Source organism: Bos taurus, chromosome 3 (assembly GCF_002263795.3).
Source record: "Bos taurus isolate L1 Dominette 01449 registration number 42190680 breed Hereford chromosome 3, ARS-UCD2.0, whole genome shotgun sequence".
NCBI lineage: Eukaryota > Metazoa > Chordata > Mammalia > Artiodactyla > Bovidae > Bos > Bos taurus.
The window spans coordinates 30,190,350-30,217,791 of NC_037330.1; the positions used below are offsets into that span (position 1 = coordinate 30,190,350).

The 27,442-nt window shown below is 41.7% G+C and overlaps 1 protein-coding gene across 8 annotated transcripts in view; it reads right to left on the reverse strand.

Moving 5' to 3' along the window:
• Positions 1 to 15,689: 15,689 nt before the first annotated feature.
• LRIG2 (leucine rich repeats and immunoglobulin like domains 2) overlaps positions 15,690 to 27,442 on the reverse strand; it is a 66,461-nt gene continuing 54,708 nt past the window's right edge. For 5 of the 8 annotated variants that reach the window (XM_024989513.2, XM_024989525.2, XM_024989520.2 and 2 more), the window contains 4 exons: positions 25,997 to 26,446; positions 25,249 to 25,398; positions 22,033 to 22,353; positions 15,690 to 20,782 (listed from right to left, as the gene is read on the reverse strand). In XM_024989513.2, the coding sequence (XP_024845281.1) occupies positions 20,556 to 20,782; positions 22,033 to 22,353; positions 25,249 to 25,398; positions 25,997 to 26,446 (1,148 nt within the window). In that variant the 3' untranslated portion in view covers positions 15,690 to 20,555. The remainder of the gene's footprint in view (positions 20,783 to 22,032; positions 22,354 to 25,248; positions 25,399 to 25,996; positions 26,447 to 27,442) is intronic. The other 3 variants (XM_010803205.4, XM_024989514.2, NM_001192860.1) reach the window with 3 other exon arrangements.

A 27,442-nucleotide genomic window follows, 5' to 3' on the forward strand; every position in this document is an offset into this window, starting at 1 on the left:
TGCAGGGGGCATGGGCTGGATCCCTAGCTGGGGACTAAGATCCTGCATGCCGCATGGCATGACCTAAAAAAAAACTGATTCAGAGATTAATACACTTTAAAATTGGAGGGAAAACTAGACAGGGGGAAGTTAATTTCATCAAGAACTCAAAACTGGGTAGAGTATTCTCTTAAGCAACAAATAGAAACCCGAGCTTCCTAGTAGCCACTGCAAAAATAAAAACCTAGCCAAGAGAACTCACTACCAGGACTTCCAAGATCCATCTAGATTTACTTAAGTGAGCATAGTTCACCATCCAACCATCTTTCTTTTCCCAACTTCCAAATGAGATAAACTTTGTTCACGAAACCCAAGAGGAGCTTTTACCAAGTGAGTCTTAACACAAGGGCCTTGAGTAACAGAGTTAGACAACGTTTCAACAGGAGTTCTGAGGCCATATAACATGTGCCTCAGCTAGAACAAAAACTCATCTCAGACACTACATGCAACTCTATGCCTCTGCACCCGCCCCTCTTCACCTCGAATGCCTTCCCTGCATTTGCTTGCCTCTCTAAGCACAAGTTGGGGCTGGCAGGAGAAGCAGGCTCTCTCCACTGCCTGCTCAGCCGGCCTGCAGGCCCCCTTCCAGGCTGACTACAGGACTGATGGCTAGGACATGCTGCCAGCTGCTGAAACCATGTCGATGGCTTGGCTCTCTGACTGTAGCCCTTCAGTGAAGGGAGGCCCACAGCAGCCTGGCACTGGGGGCAGCACGATAGCCAAACTCCCCCAGTGCTATTCTGAGTGACTCCCTGGGGACAAGGAAGCAGGGGAAGGACCCAGCTGTGTGTGTGGAATAAAAGAAGTAGAGGCTAGGAGTGCCCCCAAGGCAAAGGAACACAGTCACCTGAACAGGATGCAGTAAAAGCAGCTCCTTCCCCTCTTAACCTTGCTGTGCCTCAGTTTCCTCTTCTGTAAAATGGGCATAATATTGACTCATGGGGTTATTGTGACGATTAAGAGTTCTACACATGAAGTTCTTAGAGATACAGTGCCTGACATACAGTAAATGTTCACTACTATTACTATTATTTTTATTTTTGCCCTCAGCACTCTTCTGTGTATAGCCTAGATTCAAGCAATATATCTCCTGGCGGGGCTCACAGTGCAGGGAGGTGACATGAAAAGATTTCTGAACCTTTGAATCATTGTGTAGCCCTCAGCCTGGAGACAAGCTATGGGACCAAGTACTAGTTCATGATACACTGGAGGAGCCCTAAGCATGGAGCACTAGTCCAGACCTTCCACTTAACTAGTGCCCTGGTGCCAGGGCCTAGGGCCTTGGGCACATCCTTGCTCTAGTCTGGGCCTCAGTTACTCACCTGCAAAATGAAGAGAAGGGACTCAGTAATTCCTGACTTTGACCATGCATCCACATCATTTCAGTTCAGTTCAGTTGCTCACTCATGTCCAACTCTTTGCAACCCCATGAACCTCAGCAAGCCAGGCCTCCCTGTCCATCATCAACTCCCAGAGTTTACCCAAACTCATGTCCATTGAGTCGGTGATGCCATCCAACCATCTCATCCTCTGTTGTCCCCTTCTCCTCCCGCCCTCAATCTTTCCCAGCATCAGGGTCTTTTCAAATGAGTCAGCTCTTCGCATCAGGTGGCCAAAGTATTGGAGTTTCAGCGTCAGCATCAGTCCTTCCAATGAATATTCAGGACTGATTTCCTTTAGGATGGACTGGTTGGATCTCCTTGCAGTCCAAGGGACTCTCAAGAGTCATCTCCTACACCACAGTTCAAAAGCATCAATTCTTCTGCACTCAGCTTTTTTTATAGTCCAACTTTCACATCCATACATGACTACTGGAAACACCATAGCCTTGACTAGACGGACCTTTGTTGGCAAAGTAATGTCTCTGCTTTTTAATATGCTGTATAGGTTGGTCATAACTTTCCTTCCAAGGAGTAAGTGTCTTTTAATTTCATGGCTGCAGTCACCATCTGCAGTGATTTTGGAGCCCAAAAAATAAAGTCGGTCACTGTTTCCCCATCTATTTGCCATGAAGTGGTGGGACCGGATGCCATCTTAGTTTTCTGACCATTGAGCTTTAAGCCAACTTTTTCACTCTCCTCTTTCACTTTCATCAAGAGGCTCTTTAGTTCTTCACTTTCTGCCATAAGGGTGGTGTCATCTGCATATCTGAGGTTATTGATATTTCTCCCAGCAATCTTGATTCCAGCTTGTGCTTCTTCTAGCCCAGCGTTTTTCATGATGTACTCTGCATAGAAGTTAAATAAGCAGGGTGAGAGTATACAGCCTTGATGTACTCCTTTTCCTATTTGGAACCAGTCTGTTGTTCCATGTCCAGTTCTAACTGTTGCTTCATGACCTGCATATAGGTTTCTCAAGAGGCAGGTCAGGTGGTCTGGTATTCCCATCTCTTTCAGAATTTTCCACAGTTTATTGTGATCCACACAGTCAAAGGCTTTGGCATGGTCAATAAAGCAGAAGTAAATGTTTTTCTGGAACTCTCTTGCTTTTTCAATGATCCAGCAGATGTTGGCAATTTGATCTCTGGTTCCTCTGCCTTTTCTAAATCCAGCTTGAACATCTGGAAGTTCACAGTTCATGTATTGCTGAAGCCTGGCTTGAAGAATTTTGAGCATTACCTTACTAGCGTGTGAGATGAGTGCAATGGTGTGGTAGTTTGAGCATTCTTTGGCATTGCCTTTCTTTGGAATTGGAATAAAAACTGACCTTTTCCTGTGGCCACTGCTGAGTTTTCCAAATTTGCTGGCATATTGAGTGCAGCACTTTCACAGCATCATCTTTTAGGATTCAAAATAGCTCAACTGGAATTCCATCACCTCCACTAGCTTTATACATAGTGATGCTTCCTAAGGCCCACTTGACTTCACATTCCAGGATGTCTGGCTCTAGGTGAGTGATCACACCATTGTGATTATCTAGGTTGTGAAGATCCTTTTTGTACAGTTCTTCTGTGTATTCTTGCCATCTCTTCTTAATATATTCTGCTTCTGTTAGGTTCATACCATTTCTGTCCTTTATTGAGCCCATCTTTGCATGAAATGTTCCCTTGGTATCTCTAATTTTCTTGAAGAGATCCCTAGTCTTTCCCATTCTATTGTTTTCCTCTATTTGTTTGCATTGATCACTGAGGAAGGCTTTCTTATCTCTCCTTGCTATTCTTTGGAACTCTGCATTCAAATGGGTATATCTTTCCTTTTCTCCTTTGCTTTTTGCTTCTCTTCAGGACATCATAAAATGCAGATTCCCAGGCTACAGCAAGTTTGGGAAAGGACTTTCCCAGACTTGGGAGTCTGGAAAGGCAGACGGAGAATCTGCATTTTAATGAGCTCCTTGGAGAATCTGGTGTTAAGACATGTTGGAAAGCTATTGACTAGATAACCTCGAAGGCCCTTTCCAATATTCATGTGCTAAATTAAAACGACAGACTCCTGGAGCAAATGGAGATTGGAGTGATCATACACCTTAGGGGCCCGGAGCGAGTGGCCACTTGCCTGTGAGAGAGTTCCAGAAGAATAAGGCTAGTGCCCTTGGTGCTCTCCCAGGGTTTAACCATCCCCAGAGGTGAGAAGTTATACTTTCTGTCTAATCAAACATTCTGTCTTGGCAATCTGCCTCCCACCCTGCAGGTTTTGTTCCCACAGTTGCAGAGCAGGGCTAGTTGGTGCTCTTCACCACACCCTGCACGACCTTGAGTGCTGCTTGAAGTCAGCCTGGTCCTAACAATACCACTGGGGAGATGGATCTTGATTCGGGCCCTTTCTCTCTGTTCTTGATGTCCTAGTTTGTAGGCTGTTAATTCTTTTTGTTTGGACCATATAACAGCTTCTCAGCTAATCTTCTGCCCTTCAGTCTCCCCAGTCTTCAATCTCTCCTTCATGGCACCAGAAGTTATTTTCCTAACCCCAATTTTGATTGCATTACATGCCCCACCCACTCTCCTCAATGCCTACCAATCAAACCTTAATTCAGCCAATCATTCAAGGCCTTTCCGATTCAAAACCAAGCCACATTTTTGCATTTGTAGCTAATTGCATTTCTCTTCCATAACACCCCTCTGGCCAAGAGTCCTCTTGGGCTACCATTGACTATCTTGACTATTTTTGACAGGAAGTTCCCCAGACTTGAATACTGTGGAACTCCATTTCCCCACTACTGCCTGTTTTTTGTGGCAAAATACTGATAACAGCTCATAGATACCAAGTGATTCATGGAACTCAATTTGGGAAACACTCCCTACGCGCTTCCACCTGCTTATCAATAGCTTGACTCTGGGGTCTGCCCAGGTCTTGAACTCCAACTCAGAACAACTGCTAAGGTTGTCACGCCATCTGACATGACAGGTTTCTCTCCATCTGGCTGCTTTTGAATACCATCAAGATTCTACAAAGACATGAAGCCAGAACATTATTCTGTCCCCATACTTAATCCTCCTATGCCTTCCTTCTTGAGCTGGTACTACATTTCCCCCCAGAGTTGAATTTCTCAAGGTCCATCTTGATTTACTTACATGAGCATAGGTGACCATTCCACCATTTTTGTTTTTCCAACTTCCTAATAAACAGCCTCCTCTTCTAATGAAAAATTTTAGCAGGTACATACCTACCTCTCTTGGGGTTACTCCCCTTTCCCACATCTACAATGGATGCTGTTGACTGATCACAGAACTTGCTCCCAAGCCCCACATGTGATGATGTAGATTCAGACTTTTCAACACTCTTCCCCAAGCAGGTATTATCCATCAACCAAAGTTGGCTTGCCAGTTGAGACAGTCCTACTTACCATCAATGACCTAGTTGATTAAATGGCTAATGTGTTTACTAGAAAAGCTCTGATGAGTTTCAGTTTCAACTCTCTTATGGAAACTTAAACTAGAGTAGTCTCTAGTTACATTCTATCTACTCCAATCTTTGAGGCTGGAGGATCTGGGCTGTGGGGGAGGCTCTATTAGAAGTCTCATTTGGCATAAGAATTGAAATAAGATTGCCAAGGTCAGAAGGGCTTCAACTAAGAACTGTCTTGGGGCATTGTCTACTTCCCCTCTCCTCCTGCCAAGACCCACAGAAATGTCTGGTGAGCTGGCTGGTCTCTTGTGATTAAAAGTAGCACCTGAGAGGCTATGAAACAAATAATAAACTACCTCTAGAAAGATGAATCTCTGGGACAGAGAACAATTGGAGATGCCTTTGATGCCCCTGAGCAGTGGCAAGGTTTTCAATTTGGCCTGAACCAATGGAAAAATCATCATTGGAAACACCGATATCTTTGGTCAGATAGCAGGCTGCTCCAGTTTCTTCTCTCTCCTCCACCCCCTCCTTCTCCTCCAAGCTGATCACATTTCCTTGGTGATTTTCATGCTTAGTCAGTAGGTCTTAGGGGACAAGTGTCAATTCCATAGGGACCTTGTCCATATAAACTACTGGGTACTAATGCTATCCTCTGTATGGTTTCTTCCTGCCTGTCCTCCTGCCAAAAGCGCTGATTAAACTACTACTATGTGCTATCGGGTGAGCCCCGCTATGGAAAGCATTTGAACTGCAAACAGGAGTCACCAGGGGAGGCTCTGTCGAGACAAAGATAATAGCATTGCGCAGATCAGCAGAAAAGTGCATTTCAAGTTAGGTTCTCTCTTCTTTAGATCTCAAAGGAGCTGTAACTGAGTGGGAGCAAATTGAGAGCCTGGCAGCTAGAACGCAGGAATTCCAGGGATTCCACAAAATCATGAAGAGGTGAACATAGGGTGAATACAAAACAGTCTCAAATCCAGAATACAACTGAGAGAGGTCAGCAGAATACTTTCTAGCCTTTAATTATTACCTGGGACTGTTAAATTGTTCGATACATATTAACTCTCTAAATCCCCACAATAATGCTCTGAATTAAATAGCTCATTATCATCACTCCAAAGATGAGAAACAGAGGCACAAGAGGTTAAATGACTTGCCCAAGGTCAGCAACTAGGAAGAAGGTGGTGGAGTCGGGACTTGAACTTATGTAGCTCTCATTGTAGACTCCTAAACTACCTGAAATATGGACATTTAAACAACAAAGAAAGTGTTAATTCATGGATTGGAGTGAGATAGGATGGATAATAACTGGATGGGGTTTTTGACCCAAAGATATTCTGTCAGTCAGAGATAGAAGTTTTCGGGACTTCCCTGGTTTCCCAGTAAAGAATTCGTCCTGCGATGCAGGGGACACCGGTTTGATCCCTGGTCTGGGAACTAAAATTCCACATACTATGGAGCAACTAAGCCCACACATTGGCCACAACTAGAGAGCCCGTGTGCCGCAATGAAAGATCTGTCATGACAGAACAAAGACCCCATGTGCCTCAACTAAGACCTGACACAGCCAAAAATAGGTGTTTTTGTTTTGTTTTGTTGTTGTTTGTTTGTTTTGGCTGTGCTGTGCAACTTACAGAATCTTAGTTCCCCAGCCAAGGAATGAATCTCGGCCCTCCAAAGTAAGAGAGTGGAGTTCTAACCATTGGACTGCCAGGGAATTCCTGATAGAAGGGTTTTGATAGATGGGAAGCTCAGAGTGCCTAGCATGCCCTCACGCTCCTAAGGAAGGACACACGAGGGCCAGTCACTCCCCTAGACTCACTCAGATCTGCTGGTGTGCCCTTGACAGATGGTCGACTGGGGCTCCAGGGCCTGAGCCAGATTATAGTGTTCATGTTCTTTAACGCCAGACATGGAGACAGATCTGCATGGGTCCCTGTAAAAGCAACCTATATTTTTTACTAGAAAAACATGTGATGTAATTAGTAGTGCAGCAATGTTGCTGGTCCTAGAAGCCTGAAACCCTGCTCTCTGCACTGGACTCTACACTACCTACTGTCCCTTGATTTGGTTTCTTCAACTGTAAACATTTATTCATTCAGTAAACAATTTTGAGCACCTCTCTGTGCCAAGTACCACATGCTAAACTCTGAAATCACCAAGTTGGATTCAGTAGTTGGCCCCCAAAGGTCTATTTACTGGCAGAGACAGACAGGGAAAGGGGTCTTAGGGAAGGCCCCACTCTGGAGGGCCGCACCCTGCCCCTCCTCCCTGGGAGTCAGTGAGCAGCAAATGAGATCACACCGCGGAAAGCGCTTGGTAAACAACAGAGGGGGAGAATGAGGTGCGCAGGGAGGAGGGAAGGGATGTAACCCAGGAACTGTCTGCAGTGTCTGGAGACCGTGGGCAGGCAGCTGACCAAGAGTGCTCAGTCTGGGGCTGCGGACCTGAGTGAGGCCTCCTGGATGCAAGGGGACCAAACCTGAAGCCCTTGAGTCTCTGTCCCAGCAGGCTGAGCCCAAACCCTGCAACCTGGCCAAGCTTCTCTGGGCTCTGCCAGGCAGGAACCTAAACCTGTATGATGTTGCCAGGGACTAGGTGATTTTGTGGCACTGCGCCACCCACGATGTCTTCTGGGTCGTAGCTTGAACGTGACAAAGGCCAGGTCACCCCTCTATTGTGCAGCCCATGAAGCCCAATTCCCACGAATCCCCTTATATAATGAATATCCCCAAGAAACACAGGCCCTAGGCAATGCCAGTTACTACTATTCTCTGTGCTAATGCGCCACCTAGAGGTCAGCGCTAGCTCAAACGATTGTGTGGGTTCGTCTCACCATTTGCCTCGGCCCAGAAAACGTGGAAAAGAAATGTTCAAAGGACTAAAAGGCAAGAAAACGGCAGGTGACAGGTAAGAGGACCCCATGATTCCTCCACCAGGCCCCCTGTCACTTGCTGATGAGATAGTCAAGGGCTGAAATGTCTCAGCTTCTCACTGGACAGGGTTTCCTCTATGACTAGGGACCAGTGTGAGAATGTCACTGTATCTCACATACTGTAAACTCTAGATCCGAAGAGCAAACAGGCCAAGAAAACCCTCCAGTTTGCCCTGCAGCCTAGACCCCAGTCCATCTGCTCCTCCTCTCCTACCCCAAAGTTTAGACTCTCTGTCGAGCTTGGGAAAATAGTTTTTCAGCGGAATAGCCCTCCTCTTAGGGAGAGTTTGCTGATGCTGCTTATATTTCTGGGATCAGCTACCCTATGCAGAGCATGAACACACATTTATCGTGGGCCATTTATTCAGAAGTAGCTGGATGAATCTACAGAGGCATCAAAGATAAGCCAATACTTCAAAATCAGCACAGAGTTTTTTTTTTTTTTTTCCCCTGAAGAAAATCCAAGCCAGATGGTAGTAGAGTATCAAGAAAAGTAAGCCAAAGCTCCCAAACTGAGCAAGGATCCCTTTTTTAAACACTCTTACTTTAGGTTTTTCTCTTCAATCTTTTGCCAGACCTGCAATTTAGTTTCCTACTACTAAGCTTTTTGAACTCAAGCATAATTGGAAAACAAGATACATAAAATATCCAAGCTCCCATTATCCATCAAAGTGTCCTAGTTCAAGCTGCTTGGAGATAGCACTATGTGCAGTATCCATGGATGCCCACAGAGACAATACATCTTTGCCTGCAGGCAGCTTCTGGTTGTTCTTCACACCAAGGACAATTCAAACATGGGGTAAACCCTGAAGAGCCTTAGGTAAACTAGAATGATGTTTCGAATCTATTTTTAAAAAGCTATAGCTGTTTGTCATGGATAAAGTGCAGTCCACTGACTGGCCAAAGGGGCCAGAGGAAGTGAAGTTGCCATTTCCCTTCACCTATACTCTCAACTAAGGTGGATGAACTAAATTCCCAGGTGGTACAGTGGTTAAAAATCTGCCTACCAGTGCAGGAGATGCAAAAGACTTGGGTTCAATCCTCTGGGTCAGGAAGATCCCCTGGAGGAGGTAATGGCAACCCACTCCAGTATTCTTGCCTGGACAATTCCATGGACAGAGGATCTTGGTGAGCTACAGTCACAGGGTCATAAAGAGTTGGACATGACTGGGCAACTGAACACACACACACGCTATATCTAGTAAGTCCAGTTTGCTTCTCCTGGTAGCAACAATTCACTCAGTGCTCACAGCAATCTTGACGTGAGATCTTGAGATGAGTAGTATCATTATCATTGCTGTCTTTCAGAGAAAGAAACGGAGGCTAAAAGAAACTGCATAATTTTCCTATAAGTGAAGTAGCCAAGATTCGAACTCAAGTGTTCTGCTTCCAGTTGTCCCAAGGTCAGCATCTCTCTTGGCATGAAGTCAACGTATTAAGTACTGAAAAGAATGTTATGAAAAACAATTCAGTCTGCCATAGATTGTTGCAAGAATTCTTACAGTCATTAGTACTACACAGTAAGTGGAATTTGTAGACCCTCATTCAGGGTCACTGGAGGTCAGTTCATACAACACACTTTCTGGGAGGATCAATATTTCTCCAACAAAAAGACTTCTTTAGATGTTGGTTCCCACTTCATTCCTTTCATTTAAGCTAGACAGGTTCTTTGCCCCCTATAAAATCCCATGCAAGTGTTGTAATTATTATTCTCTGATAAAGTGAGTTCCCTCCTGGGGCTGGGAGACTGGGTGGGGCCAGCTGGATGCAAGGGGACAAAACCTGAAGCCTTTAGCTTGCTATCTCAGCAGGCCAGGCCCAAACCTTGCAGCCCTAGCCAAGAATGAAGAACCACTGAACAGTAACTGGAAGAAATGAAGACACAATAGGGACAGTGGTGAGGATGGGTCTCTGTGCCCAGAAAAACCAGTGTTTCAGAGCTGGAATGGGGCCTCTGAGAGCATCTGATGGCATTCCAAATGCTCTCTTGGCAGATGATATCAAGACCCAGCAGTTAAGCTACTTTCCAAGATCACAAGGTCAGCGTGTGGCACAGCTGATCAGAATGTCAGTCCATTTGATTTCTAGCTAAAGCCACTTTTTCATTTAACCATAGATTCAGGAGATTGTATCTTGTTTCTAAATAAAATCCAACTAGGAACCCAAATCTCTAGGGATACCCTTGAAATGACTCTTGAGGGAAACCTGACATTCCTTATCTTGAGCTGTTTCAGATGGGATGGAGATGGGATGGGGAGAGCAGGGACAGGAGAGGAGGGGAGGGGCGGGGAGTGTTCTTGGGTGCCCATAACAATAGCTAATAGCTGAAGTTTCCCCCACAGTTTGCTGGGAACTGTGCTTAGTACTTTAAATGCATTACCTCCTCACAACAACCAGATATGGTAGGCATGATCCTTTCTACTTTACAGAAAATGAGAACAAGGCACAAGACTTGAGCTTTCACAATGTGTAAGAGGTGAAGGCAGGACTGGAACAGCTCTGTTCTACATTAAAGACGTGCTTCAAATCACTGACTTTAAAACTGTATGGTTAATTCAGGGCCCAGGGAAACTTAAAGTTTTGTTGGTCATAAGAAATCCTCACATACCAGTCAGTTGTCCCTGGAGAAAAGCACAGCTCTACTGAGCCTGAAAGAGGGTATTTCCACCAAGGATGGCAAATGGGGTACTTACAAATTTAGTTTTTTTTGCTTCTTCTGCCCAAACTCTCTTACTGGCGCATGAGAGAAGAGTGCGATGTGCAATACGGAAGGGAACATTCAGGACTGGAGGTTTAGTGGAGACAGAAAGGAAACAGGTTTGCTTTCTAAGCCAAGGTGTGCTTGCTAAGTCACTTCAGTTGTGTCCAATTCTTTGTGAACCTACGGACTGTAGCCCTCCAGGCTCTTCTGTCCATGGGATTCTCCAGGCAAGAATACTGGAGTGAGTTTTCATGCCCTCCTCCAGGGGATCTTCCCAAGCCAAAGGTATTCTAAAAGCCCAGTCCGCCTTCAAGAGCTACAAAAGAAATTCTGTGCCATTCTATTATTATTTTTCAAGCCCTCCCCTGCCCCCTCCCTACCTATGCCATTCTTAAATTCTGTCACTACCCTCAGTAGCCATTTCACTAACAAATCCTGCATCTGCTAGAATTTGAATTAGACACAAGGAAAGACTTCTGGGGAAAATCAACCAGTCATCTCTGTAAACTGGAAGTTTACAGAGGGAGTAAACAAAGGGAGCCTTTATAGACTCCTTTCCTGGAGTAAAGAAAGTAATATACCCAGCCAGTTCTTAAGGGCTTCTCTAAATTAAGGCTGAAAGGAAGAAACATTGAGACTTTCAACAGGGGAAGACAAGGAGGTAGTTTTCAAACTTCTTCCCTCCTTGAGTATTAAAGTCTTTCCACCTCAAAGGACCTTCCAAAAATGGTACATATTCACAGGTAAGACAGCTGACTAAGGGGCCAGACAAAACTGGTGCTTGTGGAGGAGTGAGGCCCGGGAGGTAAAACTCCAGCCGACAGGATGCATTGCTTTTTCCCCAAACCTGCAACTCATTGTGATTTATTCTGCGCTTCTCCAAAAGTCCAAAGTCCTCAACATTACACACTTGAGTCGTAACCTGAAGTTCCTTTTCAGTAAGAGCTCATCTGTGTGGTCCCCATGCCACCTCCAGATTACTCATATGAAAACAGGGCCCTGGAAGCAGTAATTCAGTTTGATGATAATTGTATTTCTTCTCTGCACTAATTGTTCCTAGCATGGAACATATACTCATGCACTTGTCTCTGGAGCTTGCCCAGAAGAATAAATAATTCAAGCTAGCCTCTAGCACTGCCGACCTTAACCACATGCCTACTGTTTTTGAAAGAGAGGAATTCACACAGCCTTTGATGGCACATTTAAAAAAGACAAAAATTAAACTACTTGATCTGGCATATGACTCAAAAGCAGCCAGTCATTCCACATATGGGATTCTACTTATTGATTTAAAAACCTGGCCTCTCCTTTGGAAAGAAGAATAAAACAGAAGCTTAAAAGCACTCACTTCTAAATGCTTCAAATACCTTGCTTTTGGTTCCAGAGGCACTCAACATACAATCATTTATGCCGTAAACACGTGTCACTTTTTTGTGTTCTGGCAAAGCATCGTTCAGCACTGTAGTAACTGTTGCAACCGCTGTGAGGTTGGCGATGTGCGATACTTCAGAACTCCAAGCATGCCAGCCAGTGTTCACCGGTTTCATTTCCAGTCTCTCTACATTTCAGTAGATAAAGCAGAGAAGCAGCAGCAGCTCAGTAGAAGACCATGGGCTTCGGATCACGTGACTGCACAATTCACTTAGCCTGAGGTGTAAGGTAAGTCTACCAACCTGGCTGGGTTACTGAAAGCCTGAATTAGTTTGCTGGGGCTACTATAACCAAAGACCACTGAGTGGGTGGCTTAAATGACAGCTTATTTTTTCACAATTTTGCAGTCTGGAAGTCCAAGGTCAGTATGTCAGCGGGTCTGGTTTCTTTTGAGGCCTCTCATTGGCCTGCTTTCTCGCTGCATCCTTCTTGCACGTGGTTTTTCTTTGTGCACTTGCAAGTCTGGTGCCCAGATTTCTTCTTGTTAGACACCAGTTACATTGGATTAGGGCCTACGCTAAGGACTTCACTTTAATATAATTACTCTTGAAGATCTTACACAGTCACATTCTGGGGTACTGGAGATTAGGGCTTCAACATGTGAATCTGGGGGGTAGGGAGGTGGGGCACAGAATTCAGCCCATAACAAAGACTAAATGACAAAGTAAGGCCTTGATAAAAAGTTTATTTTTCCTTTCTAGGCATGGGGTAAGAACCTGTGCTTTGAAATCATGAAGCTCATTTTAACTCCTGCTTCTATTGCATGTTAATTATGTGAATTTGGCTAAGTTTCTTGTTTCAACATCTGTGAAAACCTCCTGCAGGGCTTCCCTGGTGGTCCAGTGGTTAAGAATCTGCCTTGTAATGCAAAGGTCCAGAAAGATCCCTTCTGCTGTGGGGCAGCTGAGCCCCATATGCCATAACTAAGGAGTCTGTGCTCTGGAGCCCGTGAAACACAACTACTGAAGCCTGCGTGCCTAGAGCAAGAGAAGCCACCACAGTGAGAAGCCTGCACACCACAACTAGAGAGTACTCCCTACTCACCCCAACTAAAAAAAAAGCAGCAATGAACACCCAGCACAGCCGAAAGTAAATAAAATTTTAAAAAACCCTCCTCAAACCACTGTTGTGAAGATGAAGTGCTGAGTATGTAAAGCACTTAATGATACCTGAAAGGGGTGGCAGAATATGTTTGCTAAAACTGCATTATTTGTTCCTAGCAGTAACTGATTAATGCTACCAGAGCACCTTCCTTGTCTCCTTAGAAACCTGTATGCAGGTCAAGAAGCAACAGTTTGAACCTTACATGGAACAACTGATGGGTTCAAAATTGGGAAAGGAGTAAGACAAGGCTGTATACTGTTACCCTGTTTAACTTACACACAGAGTTCATCATATGAAGTGTCACATGGATGAATCACAAGCTGGAATCAAGACTGCCAAGAAAAAAAGCAACAACCTCAGATATGCAGATGATACCACTCTAATGGCAGAATGCAAAGATGAACTAAAGAGCCTCTTGATGAGGGTGAAAGAGAAGAGTGAAAATGCTGGCTTAAAATGCAAACATTCAAAAAACTAAGATCATAGCATCCTGTCCCATCACTTCATGGCAAATAGAAGGGGAAAAAATGGAAGCAGTGACCGATTTTATTTTATTGGGCTCCAAAATACCTGTGGATGGTGACTGCAGTCATGAAAAGGCACTTTTGCTCCTTGGAAGGAAAGCTGTAACAAACCTAGACAGCATATTAAAAAGCAGAGATATCACTTTGCTAACAAAGGTCCGTATAGTCAAAGCTATTGTTTTTCCAGTAGTCATGTACAGATGTGAGTGGAACCATAAAGAAGGCTGAGTGCTATAAGAATTGATGCTTTTGAATTGTGGTGCTGGAGAAGACTCTTGGGAGTCCCTTAGCAAGAAGATCAAAGCAGTCAATCCTAAAGGAAATCAACGCTGAATATTCATTGGAAGGACTGATGCTGAAGCTCCAATACTTTGGCCACCTGATGCCAAGAGCTGACTCATTGGAAAAGACCCTGATGCTGAAAAAGACTGAAGGCAAAAGGAGAAGGGGGTGGCAGAAGATGAGATGGTTAGATAGTATCACTGACTCAATGATCATGAGTCTGAGTAAACTCCAGGGGATAGCAAAGGACCAAGAAAGCCTGGTGAGCTGCAGTCCATGGGGTCATGAGGAGTCAGACATGAGTTAGAGACTGAACAACTGTGCTTTTTACTTGTCTCTTTTTGTCAAGAGCTTTGGAAACTGGCTTTGATGTTGGCCTATGACCTAAATAAACAAAGTGACCAAACTTGGCCTTAGAAAGTTCAAGATTTCTTGATTGGCTGAAAAAAGCAGCAGAGGTGGCAGATGGAACATTCCCTATAGAGCCTTGATTACACAAGGCTTAGTGTATTTTACAAACATGTAGGTCATAGCAACTGGCCCTGCAACACAGACAGCTTCAGCACTGGGTTACAAGCTTCCAAATAGCTGAGTACAAACAAATACCTTTCATAACTCAGCAGGACTATTACTTGGGCCCTAGTACATCACACTTCAAGACAAAAAAATGAAAAAATCATGGCATTTTTCTTCATTCCACCTAATAAGAGAAGACAATGACAGTGTGTTTTCCTATCAGGAATAAAGTAAAAATCAGCTGCCACTGTACATTTCCAGTCTAGACTTTGACCATATTGAAAGTGATCAATGCCCAGAAGGTTTTTATCCAATGTTTGTGAAGACTGTAAGCACTCTTCAGAACTGGAAAATATCACAGTGGGAAAAATCCTGAACATGAATCAGAAGTTCTGAATTCAAATCCTGGCTCTACTGCCTAAAAACTTCTTAACACTGTTTGATGATCTCAATGAGCCATTTTTGGTAACTACAAAAAAGGAGAGATTAAAATCCTCTGCCCAATCTACATCTTAGGAGTACTGTGTGAGTCAAACAAAATAATGTTTGTGGAACATGCCTCAAAGAATAAACAGCAACAGAGGTGATAATGGGATCAGTATTATGAGCTCGGCCTTCAAACAGTTGACAAACTCAGAGGAAATAGCCCCTAAAACCGTACAGCAAGGAGGCTGACCAGAATACCGACATTCTTCAAATATCTTATTAAAGATTTACCAGATTAGAAAACAGTCTTCAAATTCTTGATGCAGAAAGCACTCTTATTTTAGTTGCCCTGGATCTTCATTGCTGTACACCAGCTTTCTCTAGTTGGAGAGAGCAGGGGCTACTCTCTAGTTGCAATGTGCAGGCTTCTCATTGCCATGGCTCCTCTTGTTGTGGAGCACAGCCTCTAGGCACATGGGCTCAGGAGTTGCGGCTCTCAGGCTCTGGAGCTCGGGCTCAGAAGTTGTGATACATGAGCTTAATTGCTCTGCACCATGTGGGATCTCCCTGGATTAGGAAGCCAACTAAAGTCTCCCGCATTGGCAAGCAGACTTTTTACCACTGAACCTCCAGGGAAGTCCAGCACGCTTATTTTCTAACAAACTGTCAGATGTGCTTCTTTCCATCCACCAGGCATACAGCACCACAGTGGGTAGCGTAAGGAGGAAGAGGAGAACCAGCAGTGCCCGCCTGGGGCAACTCACAGTGCAGGCTGCACCCGAGGCAGGCTGGAGGCTGTGTGTGACTGCTAAACATGGCAGGACTACAGGAGAGTGGCTTTTCCCCATTTTAACATGTACAGCTACTTGGAGTCCCTCTCGAAAGGACCACAAACTTTAAAATGCACCATTTCATTCCTGTCCTTTAGGCAAGAAAAGACCAGAACATCATCATGTATTTTAGCTTTATTGAAGACATTACAGTAGACAAACAAGTAGACAAACACATGCTTTATAAAATATACATTCTCATGTGTGAGAAAATATAAATAGATACTAGGGAAGGGCCACACTGAACGACAACTTGGCTTATAATTCTCTTTACATACATCGAGTACCATGGCTGCTCGGACTGACATCCTCTGACGGGTAAAAAGGGAGAAGGGGAAAGGAGAGGGGAGAAGTAGTGTCTCAGTGGATCAAGAGGCCACTTTAGGTAGCCAAGAGATATCCAAAGAGCACTTGACCACCTGCTGATCAATTAGAGCTGACAAAGATCACTTTACTCCTTACATTTGGAAACAGGTTCAAATCAAGCTGTTTCTTTACCTTCACCCCACCTGTTGGTAGAGATTATCAGAACTGCTAGGAAACACTCAACATACAACCTTGAGGGAGCAGGTCCAAGTATCACTCCTCACACATGCACACAAACACACACACACACGTCCCTCACTACCCACAAAATCTCCAGGTGATTCACGGGCTTTCAGGTGTTGTTAAGAGAAGTTTGTAACATATCTCAATTCAGAACATGTTACTTTTGTCAACAAACCAAGCAGCTGTAAAAGGAACTGAGGAAAGGAAGGAAGGAAGGGAAGGAGAAAGGAAAGAGAGAGGAAGAAGGAAGAAAATTAAGCTTAACTGATGTTGACTTAGACTGTACTCCAAACAAAATTTTTAGGTTAGAAGCAAGAGGGAAAAGCATCTGCCACACTGAACTAGGAAAGAGACCACGTAATGGAAAAATGAAACGTTACTAACAGGTTGCCTAGCAATCTTAACTCAACTTTCTGAGGTCCAATTGCTTCACAATTACTTCTATAATTTGCATCAGAAGCAAAGTAAGAAATGGAAGACATAGCATAAAATGACAGCCAATTTACCTCTGTTACTTCGCCACTCTTTTGGCATTTCTGGGGCTATTAACATGATTAGAAGAGGCCACAACACACTTGGGTAAAACACTGGCTACAAAACTGAACAGCACAATCCCAATCCCATTCCCATGGAATCCCACTGACAAAAAAAGAAATGGTGGTGGGTGGGGAATAAAAAAAAAAAGAAACAGGAATAAAAATTAAAGAGTAAAAGGGTTATACGCTATAACATTTTTTATTATGGTAATGCCATTTGGGTTAGGAACATTATGGATTTTCTCAAAAGAATAAGCCCAGTTTCATGTTTGCCATTATTAACACAGAACAGGCTCCTTTTGTCAACCAAAGAACATAATCTTTTAGTTAAAAATAAATTTTTAAATTATACAGTAAACTTACTGTATACAAAGGATTCTATAGGGTGAAGATTTTAGATTGTCTGACTGCTTCTGGAGAATTCCAATGATAAAACTGAAACAGGGTTTAGGTCATCTTGTCCATATTCCATTTCAGTACAGAAATTTCTCCAATGCTCTTAATAGATGATTACTTAGCTTCTGTGCATACTTCTCCCATGAAAGGCTGATGATTCCTATTGTCAGATAAATCTAATTTTTAGAGTGTTAGGGTACATAGAATTATTGGCAGGTATATATACTCTATTTCCCTGTAACTTCTGTCCCACTGATATGACCCGTCCAATGGAAGACGAGTGCATCTAATCCTTGTTTCCTATGACAACCCTCTACATAACTAAAGACTTTCTCTCCCTCTTCTTAGGAAAATGGGTAAGATTCTTAAGTTGCTTAACATCTTAATGTTTCTTTTACAAAACCTCCCAATGGGCAACATGAAGGCAACTGTTTTTAAACACAACATTTACTTTACAGAAAAATACACATTTAGAGCATTGTAAGATGGCACATTAGGGGGACAGCACATTGGGCTGGGTTTCTGGTACCTCCTGTTCTAAAGATTCCCTTGCATCTAGGGAAAGCACATCAGAGGCTGAACGACAGAAAGCTCATGGGGTCCACTTGTCGATTCTGTGGCAGGGAAGCTTGAAGTACAAGGAAAACATTATTTCTTCTTCAAGGTAGACTTACAGAATCAGTCTCAGAGGGACACAAACAAATGAAGAGAATTTATGCATCCCTACTGATATGAAGTGGTAATTGGGTGGGAGACAGAGGATTTCTCTCGGCATTTGTTTGCCTTGCTCTTACAACATTTCTGATTAAACTGGTGGCAGGCAGACATTACACTGCTGAGAAGAAACAATGATGAGCCACTAATCCTGTTTACAGCAGAGCATCTGCTTGGTCAAAAACATGCAATAATGAAAAATTTCAGGAATTCCACCTCCTAAGATTAGAATTTATTACATTTACTATTTTTAAGACCAGGGGTAGACTATCCCCATTTAATCAAATTCCTGACTAGTTTTTCAGGCAAGTGTTTTTATTTAGGAAAGCTAGCAATATCTGGGAGGACATCTCAACCAGCTGACACGACAGAGAACCTGGCTGTAGATTAGCAGCCTGACACCAGTGGCAGCAGAGGGACCACTGCTGAAGGAGAGGCAGCGATGGTAGATTTGAAGTTTTCTAGAGCACTGGTTTTGTCCTCTCCCATGTAACAGCTGATGCTCTTTGCAGCCTTGCTCTAACTCCACCTTTTTCACTGAAGAAAGTCCCTCAGAATGTGAGTCAGAGTACTATAATTAGAAGAATGACCTTGAATACATTAGAAAGGTGAGTCATAAACTGGTCACACATTAGCAGTGGCATACCTCTCAACAGATTCGGATACTCTGGTGTGCTGTAACACACCAAGGGTAGTTCTCAATCTAATCAAGATTCTTCACGTTTACTGATACTGTTTTAGAAGCTGAAGGTTTTTTCTCCTCGTGAAAGGTTCTTATAGCATTACTCTTGCTATAGAGGAAATAAATCTGGCTCAAGTCAGAGTAAGCAGCATCATTCCTGTTCTACTCTAACAAATATTTCATGAAAGCAGCTTTTTATTAGAGTAGATAATCCTCCTTGATTCCTGGAGGGACCACAGATTCATAGAACGTTACAGCTGGAAAGGGCTTTAGAGCATCTAGTAAAACGTCGTTTCATAAATGAAAAAGTCAGGCTGAGAAGTAAAGAGACTTGCCTTTGATTATACAACTTTTAAGCAGCAGAGCTAAAACTAAATCAGGTTTCTTGATTCTAAGTCAGCCCAGTACAAGCTACACTATTAATTCAACCTAGTAAGTAGGAAGAGGGATCCAAAATTGAAAGGAGAGGAAAATAGTGGTACTTAAGAAGTTCAAAATGAAAATGAATGAGGCTATTTTAAAAGAAAAAAAAAAAAAGACATGGTGGTATAAAACAGCTAAAAAAGTGCTGCTGCCTATGGGACAAAAACTTAGGATTGAAAACTAGTATGAAATTCAGCCAAACTTCCTGGCAAAGAGCTGAGAAATTACATAAAGTTTAAAACTCTTGAAATGTACAATAACTTAAAAACTGATATTTTCATTTAAGTGACTGGATTCATCTAGTACATAATTACTCCTCACTAAATTCAGAGGACAGAATCCAACAGTCTTTCTTTCTGAAAGCAGAAAGAAAGAAGAGCTTTAGTTCATTACACTTTATTACAGCACTAAGTCTTTTGTTAACATAAAGCTTTTTCCTATCAGAAATTCAAGAAAACGTTTTGGCTTAAATAATCACTTGTACAAAACAAGGACCATGCTGAAGTTTTATGAGTTTCTGCATGTTCTTCCCCAAAGCAATATTCCCTTAAGATATACTGTGCATTAGTAGAAGACATATTAAACTGTTTAAAACAAACATACACACAGAGAAAAAAAGCATTCTTTGGTTTCCTCATCAACAAAGTACTTTGCTCACAGTAGATATTCCCAAAACAAGTTTTCCTTTATCTGTGTGTATATGGCAATAACAAGACTACTAGTCTTTTGAAAGTCTTTTTATGCTAGAAAGATTATATTACCTGGCACTTGTAAACAGATGACAAATGATTAGATGCATGAATCTTTAGGTACCAAGAAAGTGGTTAATTACACCAAGACTGTGTTTGTGTGTACGCAATCACTAGGTACCGTGCTTCTGTACTTATTATACTTCTTAACAAGTATGTATTCAAAACTTGAAACGAAATCTTTGGATTCACTAAACCAAGCTGTACAAAATCTGTGGTCTGAGAAGCTGTTGTCAATATTATACGTGGATATTATATATATAATTTTAGCATATCAAAAATATTTACATTGCAACACATATGATCAATGAATACAAAAGTTATTTATAAATGCACATATATTTACAATGAGACCCCTGGATGACAGGAACCAAAAAAGAGAGAGAGATTCACAAGAATACAAAACTCTTGACCTGGTCATAGTTGGTCAAGTCTGGGATTCCTGTCGACGACCTTGAATATCAAAGCCCCACTCTCAACTATACGTTTAAAATCACTGCAGAATCCCAGGCACACTTCTCAGGGGCCTCCAAAGTTATTTCTTGTCCTTGGAAGGCAAAACAAAATGGCGTTGTTTATTCAGGGTCATTCTGCAGGTTGAGACAATCCAAGGTGTTAAGCAGCAAGGAGAGTCTTCCTAAGAGGCTATGCACACCTGGGCACATCCCGGTAGAACCATCACAAAGCACTTTGTCCTGTATCTTCCTCTGCCCGGGTTGCACATTTTCTATTAGATGTACCCATTTCTGTCAGCCGTTACCCTTTCTTCATCAAGTATAAGCCAAACGAATGCCTGGCCTACCTTGGTGTGGTCAGATAGAACTGTAGACGTAAGTAAAGCAAATGCTGACTTTGGGGTTTCTTCTGAACACTGAGGTAGTAAATACAAAATCAATTAATCTGAGTCTGCTGAAACTGCATCCTAGAGTGAGTTTCATGTGCCCTCACTGCCATTGTGAACGTTCCGAGTCCTACTAAAATCAAAAGTGTGGTCGTGTAACCTGTGACAGGGCATGGGGCTAGTGGAACAGTCTGGATCACTCTCTGCCAGGCCCTCGTTTTGATGGAGTTGTGATGACTCAAGGACTGACTGCTGGGGAAAAGGAGGATGAGGCATACCTGGTTCTCTGCTTACGTTCCACAGAGGCCGCTGCAAGGTTTCTGAGAATGAAACACAGGAATAATTACCAGTGGTGAACGCACGTTTACATTTTCTAAGACTTAATTTTCTTCTACCCAAGTCTTCAAAGAAATTAAGATGCCCAATATTCCTAAATAAGGACGTTAAGATCAAATGTATTCTTGCCACTTTTCTTGCAACAACCAAAAAAAGAAAAGAAAACAAAAACTGGAACTATGGTCTTTCAAACCCTTCTAACCAACAACCTCACCAATTAATTACTGAAATCATGCTATATGTCATCTACTTTCACCTATTATTGGTGTTTCTGCTACTATAAAAATGAAAGCTTAAACTCTTTACACACATGGGAACAGACTAAAAGAGAATTAGTATCCAAATAGTAATGAAAGTTGTGTAATAGACAGAAAAAAACATGGACTAAGCAGTCATTATATCATTAAATAACAAATATCTTTAAAAAATCATTTTAAAAATAAGCAACCATTCCTCTTCAGCTTCTAACATGCCAGTAATTAGTTAACAGAACAACAGAGCACATAGCAAAAGTCCATGCTATTCCATTTATTCCAGCCAGAACCATCCCTGGAATCACCACTACACAACGTCTTCCACTGGAGACCTGCAGTGGTCAGCCCCACCCTACTTCCAGTGCTCTTCCATTCCAGGCTGACAAGAGGGTGAGAGCTGATGAAGAGCCTGGATGGAGAAGAAGACATCTTCATGGTCTAGAAAGTTTCATTTGGCTTTGTTTTGATTTGCTTTACTGGGTTGTTTCAAATGCCCCATCTTCACAATACAACCTGTGTTCCTCTTCCTCATCTGCACAACACAACTGAAAGCAAACACCTGCCAAGTCATACTGACATTCAACATTTACCTGATAGAACAGCAACCAAATAAAATGTTTTTAAATCACAGAAGTGAAAATATTCACCAAATTATGCCCAAATTATTGTATCCTTGGTATTTCAGGTCTCCATTATTTAAATAAATATGGAAGAAAAAAGTACTGCCTATGTGAAACTTTTTTTATAGAAACTTTTTCTGTAACTTTTCCTAAATCTTTAGAAATAAGATCTTGCTACTCCCACAAAAACTGTTTTCATCCTACAACTTCAGACTTCTTTCCATAAAAATCTCTGGCTCTAGTTTATAGAAGTTAACAGTAGCTAATTATTACAGTATACCAATTTGTTTGTTTCTGTCAAATGAGAGTGCCACGGACATGATCAAAGGAAAAATCAAGTAGGTGAAAGTGAAAACAAACCAAAACAACAAACAACGCCGTGCCCTTTACCATTGCTCATCCGCGTGGAGGAAGGCTTCTTCTCATTCATCCTCTCATGGTTGGTGGGAAAGGCACATCTCTCTCTCTCTGCTGACGACACCAGGCTCTCCAGGGTAGTGGCATCTTGGGGAGGATGTGCCAAGTAAGTCTCTTTGGGCATCTGGACCATGAGGCTGGACAGTGTCTGATCCAGAACATCCTCTTCAGTAATATAGGTGTATGGACAGTATTCTCGGGTCCGGGAGTAGATGTTAGCATTGTCATAACAATCTGAGCAGATAACTCTGGTGCCAGCGCCACCTAATACAACCCAGGAAAGAAACCAAACATCCTTCAGTTAAGGACTCAGTTTTGCCAATTGTTAGTTTTCTCTAACAGCTGTCATCATTGTCATCACAGCTGGCATTTGTTCAAAACTTACATTATAAACGTGATGAAGTTTCAAGGTCTTTCTGTGAATTAACTTATTTAATCCTTATAATATGCTTATGAGGTAAGTACTAATTATTATTGCTATATTACACACGGAATAATTACAACACAGAGAGGCTGGGTAACTTGCCCGAAGACATATTGCCCAGCGGAAAGCTGAAACTTAAACTCTGGTCCTCTGACTTCAGCACGCACGCTCTTGAATAGTACATTAAATCATCCTTGTCCAGCCTAAATAAAGTCATGTTAAAATCAAGAGAGCCAAGATAAGGTTGGCACTGTGCTACAAGACACGTTTGGCTTAAGCAAACTAAAGCAGAGAAGAAGCAGCTAGGATGACTTCACTTCACAAAAGCCCCTATAACTTTCATAAGTCAAGAGGTTAAGCAACACTAATTGCTAAAAGGATTCCTAGAGAAAGTTTCTGACGGTCAAGGGTCCTGCCTGACAAGTGTGTGTGTGGTAGAAGTAGAAGTTTAATGAGCTCCCTGGACCATTAAGTGTTTGAAAACTGAATGATAAAAGAGAGGAAAGTGAGAACTAGAGAGTGAGTTACTTATTCATGATCAAGCAACAGAATTGTTAGACTCGGAAAAGAACTGAAGTAATTAAGTTTAACCCAGAAAGTAGTATTATTTCCTACAAATTGCAAAGAGTAGAGGCTTTTAAGTATTCTTTAAACAGCCAGGACTTCCCTGTCAGTGCAGTGGTTAGAATTTGATGTTTTCACTGCCATGGCCCCCAGTTCAATCCCTGGTCAGGGAACTAAGATCCTACAAACTGCTGAGTGCAGCCAAAAAAAGGCTAGAAATACCCTCCTTTTCATGGAAAGCCAAAAGAAAATCCAATTTGTTGATTTACACAGAAGTTCTAGTAACATCCAGTCTAAAAAAAATCTCTGTAGAAATGAAACAGACCTTCCATTTGATTAGTACTTGAAGTACTACACAGATTCATTCAAAGAATCTTTAAGAATCTTAAAAGAACATTGGGGTACATGTGTCTCTTTCCCTTCTGGTTTCCTCAGTGTCCATCAGCAGATGAATGGATAAGAAAGCTGTGGTACATGTACACAATGGAGTATTACTCAGCCATTAAAAAGAATACATTTGAATCAGTTCTAATGAGGTGGATGAAACTGGAGCCTATTATACAGAGTGAAGTAAGCCAGAAGGAAAAACATAAATACAGTATACTAACGCATATATATGGAATTTAGAAAGATGGTAACAATAACCCGGTGTACGAGACAGCAAAAGAGACACTGATGTATAGAACAGTCTTATGGACTCTGTGGGAAAGGGAGAGGGTGGGAAGATTTGGGAGAATGGCATTGAAACATGTAAAATATCATGTAAGAAACGAGTTGCCAGTCCAGGTTCGATGCACGATATTGGATGCTTGGGGCTAGTGCACTGGGACGACCCAGAGGGATGGTATGGGGAGGGAGGAGGGAGGAGGGTTCAGGATGGGGAACACATGTATACCTGTGGCGGATTCATTTTGATATTTGGCAAAACTAATACAATTATGTAAAGTTTAAAAATAAAATAAAATTAGGAAAAAAAAAAAGAATCTTGAGAGAAATGCTTTATAAAATATTGTTGCTTTATTTTTAAAATGAAGAAATTAAAGCTCCGATTTTAAATAACGTGTTCATGGCCACATGGCTGGAAAGAAGAACTGAGTCAAACCCAATTCTATCCCTTAATTCTCCTCCTTGTGCTCTGTAACTTCCCATGGGAAGGGTGGAGTGGAGAAAAGTACTGTTGAGAAGTTAGGTTCTTAATTATTTAGAACTTAATTATTTTATATCTCTTAATTATTATTTTATATCTTAACTATTTTCTCTCTCTCTGATACTCTCCAATATATACTGAGAATCATCAATGCCCTTTAAACTTGAGTGAATGTCTACCTGTCAGCAGACAGACCAAACTTCCTGGACATGGTCTGAAGGGTGCTCATGCCTGAAAAGGATAAAAGACACCTGAAAGAAGTTTCTAGAACATCTCTCTCCCATAACAATACTTTGGTTTGGAAGCCTTTGCTGTGTTCGCCAATCCCTTGTTTAAGAATATGTTCCTCTGGAATAGGAAATGGCAACCCACTCCAGTATTCTTGCCTGGACAATCCCATGGACAGAGGAGCCTGGGGGGCTGCAGTCCATTGGGTCAAAAAGAGCTGGACATGACTTAGCACATACACAAGGAAATAATTACTGTATATGTGTCATTTTCTCTTTATCTGCTTATAATTTATAATATATTTGTCATGTAGTAGATTAGCTAATGATATGGGCTGTAGAAATAGATCACCTAGGTTTGAATTTTTTCTCCCTCTAAATGATCACTAAGTGTAGTCTTGTATAAATGTCTTAATTTCTCTGTACCTCAGTCTTTTAATCAGTGCATTAGTGATTATACTGGTACTGAATACATAGACTGTCATGGGGACTGAGTGTGCACATGTAAAAATATTTAAATGGTTTCTGATACATAGTAAACATCATTCAATAAATGTTAACTATTTTTCTTTTTGAAAAAAAAAATAAGAAGAAAGTGTTCCTCCTTTCTGTCAAAAGATTTTCTCCTCTGTTAGGACTCTAGTCAATTTTCATCCTATTTTGCATGGATCCAAATGTTTTCATTGTGTATCTAATTTTAAAATACTGCTTCAAGTTAGTGGGGAAGACTATCCACTGAAAACTAAACCCAACCGGGTAGGCTGAAACGGTAAGCACAGACAATGAAGAGTCATTACCATCAGTGCCTTTGTGTAAATATCCATTGGCAGGAGGCATAAGTTGCTGATGACTGCCTGCCTCAGAGTTGCTGTAGCCTTCTTGTGGCTCAGACAGCGTTCCTTGGGAAGACAAGTAGCTGGGAATGTCTGCAGGCAGGTTGAGTTCCTCTGTAAAAGAGACATCTGTAACTCTCAAATAAAGTTAGGTAATTTATTTACCTAACTCAGAAGACTATTTTGCAAATGTATTCTACTTCTCTACTAATGACCAAAAAAATGTTATGTACCCAGGAACTCAAGAGCTCTTAGAATTTTCTCTTAAAATTATTTATTAGAATTCTCCCCCAAGCTTCATTTTAAAAGTATTAGCAAAAGAAACAAAACCTAAAGTCTGAAATCCACAGACGCACTTTCACAATCTATCTGGCTGTATTGTATCTCTTCTCTCACAGGACTTCAGGGTGAGTGAGAAGTGTCAAAGACTAACCTCTGTCATAAGGATTCCATTCTTTCCCACAGGAAAATTACAAGAGAAATGAGCCTTAGGAATTAAAGAAAGAAGGTGCACTGCAACTGTTTATAAGAGCAAAGTCTGGGGGGACTGTCTAGAAATTCTTAAAATTCTTCACTAGAGAGGTTCCATCATATCAAGGAAGTAGGACATTTTAACAGAAAAACTCTCCCTCTATCACACATAAAGTATCAAAACTCTTCACTACATTCTGACTCAGACACAAGCCACAGTGGTCAACCAGATACCACTTACCTGTGTTCGTGATACTATAGTCTTCGTTTTTCCTTCTCATGTGGTAAATAACAATGACCCAGATCAAAGAGGTTCCCACTACACAGCAGACCACAACAATGATCACAATGCCAACTGTGGTCCACCCATCATCTTCATGTCCAATGCTACTCTGGGAAGAGTCACAATTGGGGGATGAAATCACATTTAGGTAAATGTGACCACGTTCTGTCCCAAGGGTGTTTGACATAATGCAGGTATATTTCCCAGCATCATCTAGCCCAGCATCTACGATGATGAGAAGCTGGTTGGCTGCAGCAAAGAAGTGCCGTTCTGTCACCAGCAAAGGTCCATCATCTTTGGTCCAGTTGAGGCGAGGGGCGGGACTCCCTCCAGCTATGCATTGTAATACTGCAGTTTCACCTCGAGTTACTGTCTTGTCCTCCAGGGGTCTAATAAATGAGGGTGTCTCTAACAGAAAGATGCATTAAAAAAAATATCAGGCAATTTTATCCTTAAAATTCTACTGAATTAGACTAACGAGGTTATGATGAAATAAGCATTTTCATAAGCTCATGGGAAGATCAGAAGTTTTTCAGAAAAGCAAAAGCCTCAAAAAATCTAAATTTCCTCTTAGGAATTCTACCTAGAGCAAGCGATCCTAGGTGAAGAAGTCAAGATTCATATACAAAAAATGTTTATTACAAAATTAATTGTAATTTTTAAAGATGAAAAAATCTAGCAGAAAAATGAGTAATTTAACAGTACAGTCACGTATTTCATGAAGACTTAATGACAATGTAACCCTGTGATACAATATTAAGTGGAAAAAAGTAGGTATACATAACCACATGAAGATGAGTAATTTTAAAAAGTCCAGAATATGTCAAAATCTAAACAGGGTTTGAGTGACCTTCCTTTTTTCAAATTTTCTGCATATCTTAAAATTTTTAAACAATAAATTTATTTTCCTGGTTACACAAGTAGTTAAACAAACCAACATTTTTAAAAACCCTAACATCTGGAGGCAAAGAGAATTTGCCTTGATTTGAGTCCCATAAAGACAAATGTTCTAATAAGAAAAAAAAAACTGGCTTATCAGGGGAAATCTACAGGGAAAAGACATTTTACCAGAGCACAGGATTAATAGGAGCACACTGGAAGGAAAATAGGAAATCTAACCAGAAGACAGATCTTTTCATCTTTTACAAATTTTTTTTTTAATGAAGGGGGAAAAGTTAAATTGTCCCAAGTTCTCTGAAGCAGTATGATGAAAATTCACTGAATCGTAGAAAAAACATATACATGAAGCAGAAAACTGACAGAGATGAACAGAACAGGGTAAAGGGATTTGAATTTTCAATTCATGGGATAAAAATCTCCAATTCTGCCCTCAAAATTTCTCCAGATTCCAGTTAACTGTTCCACTAATATCCAAGCTTGACACATACCTGTATAAATTGGCAG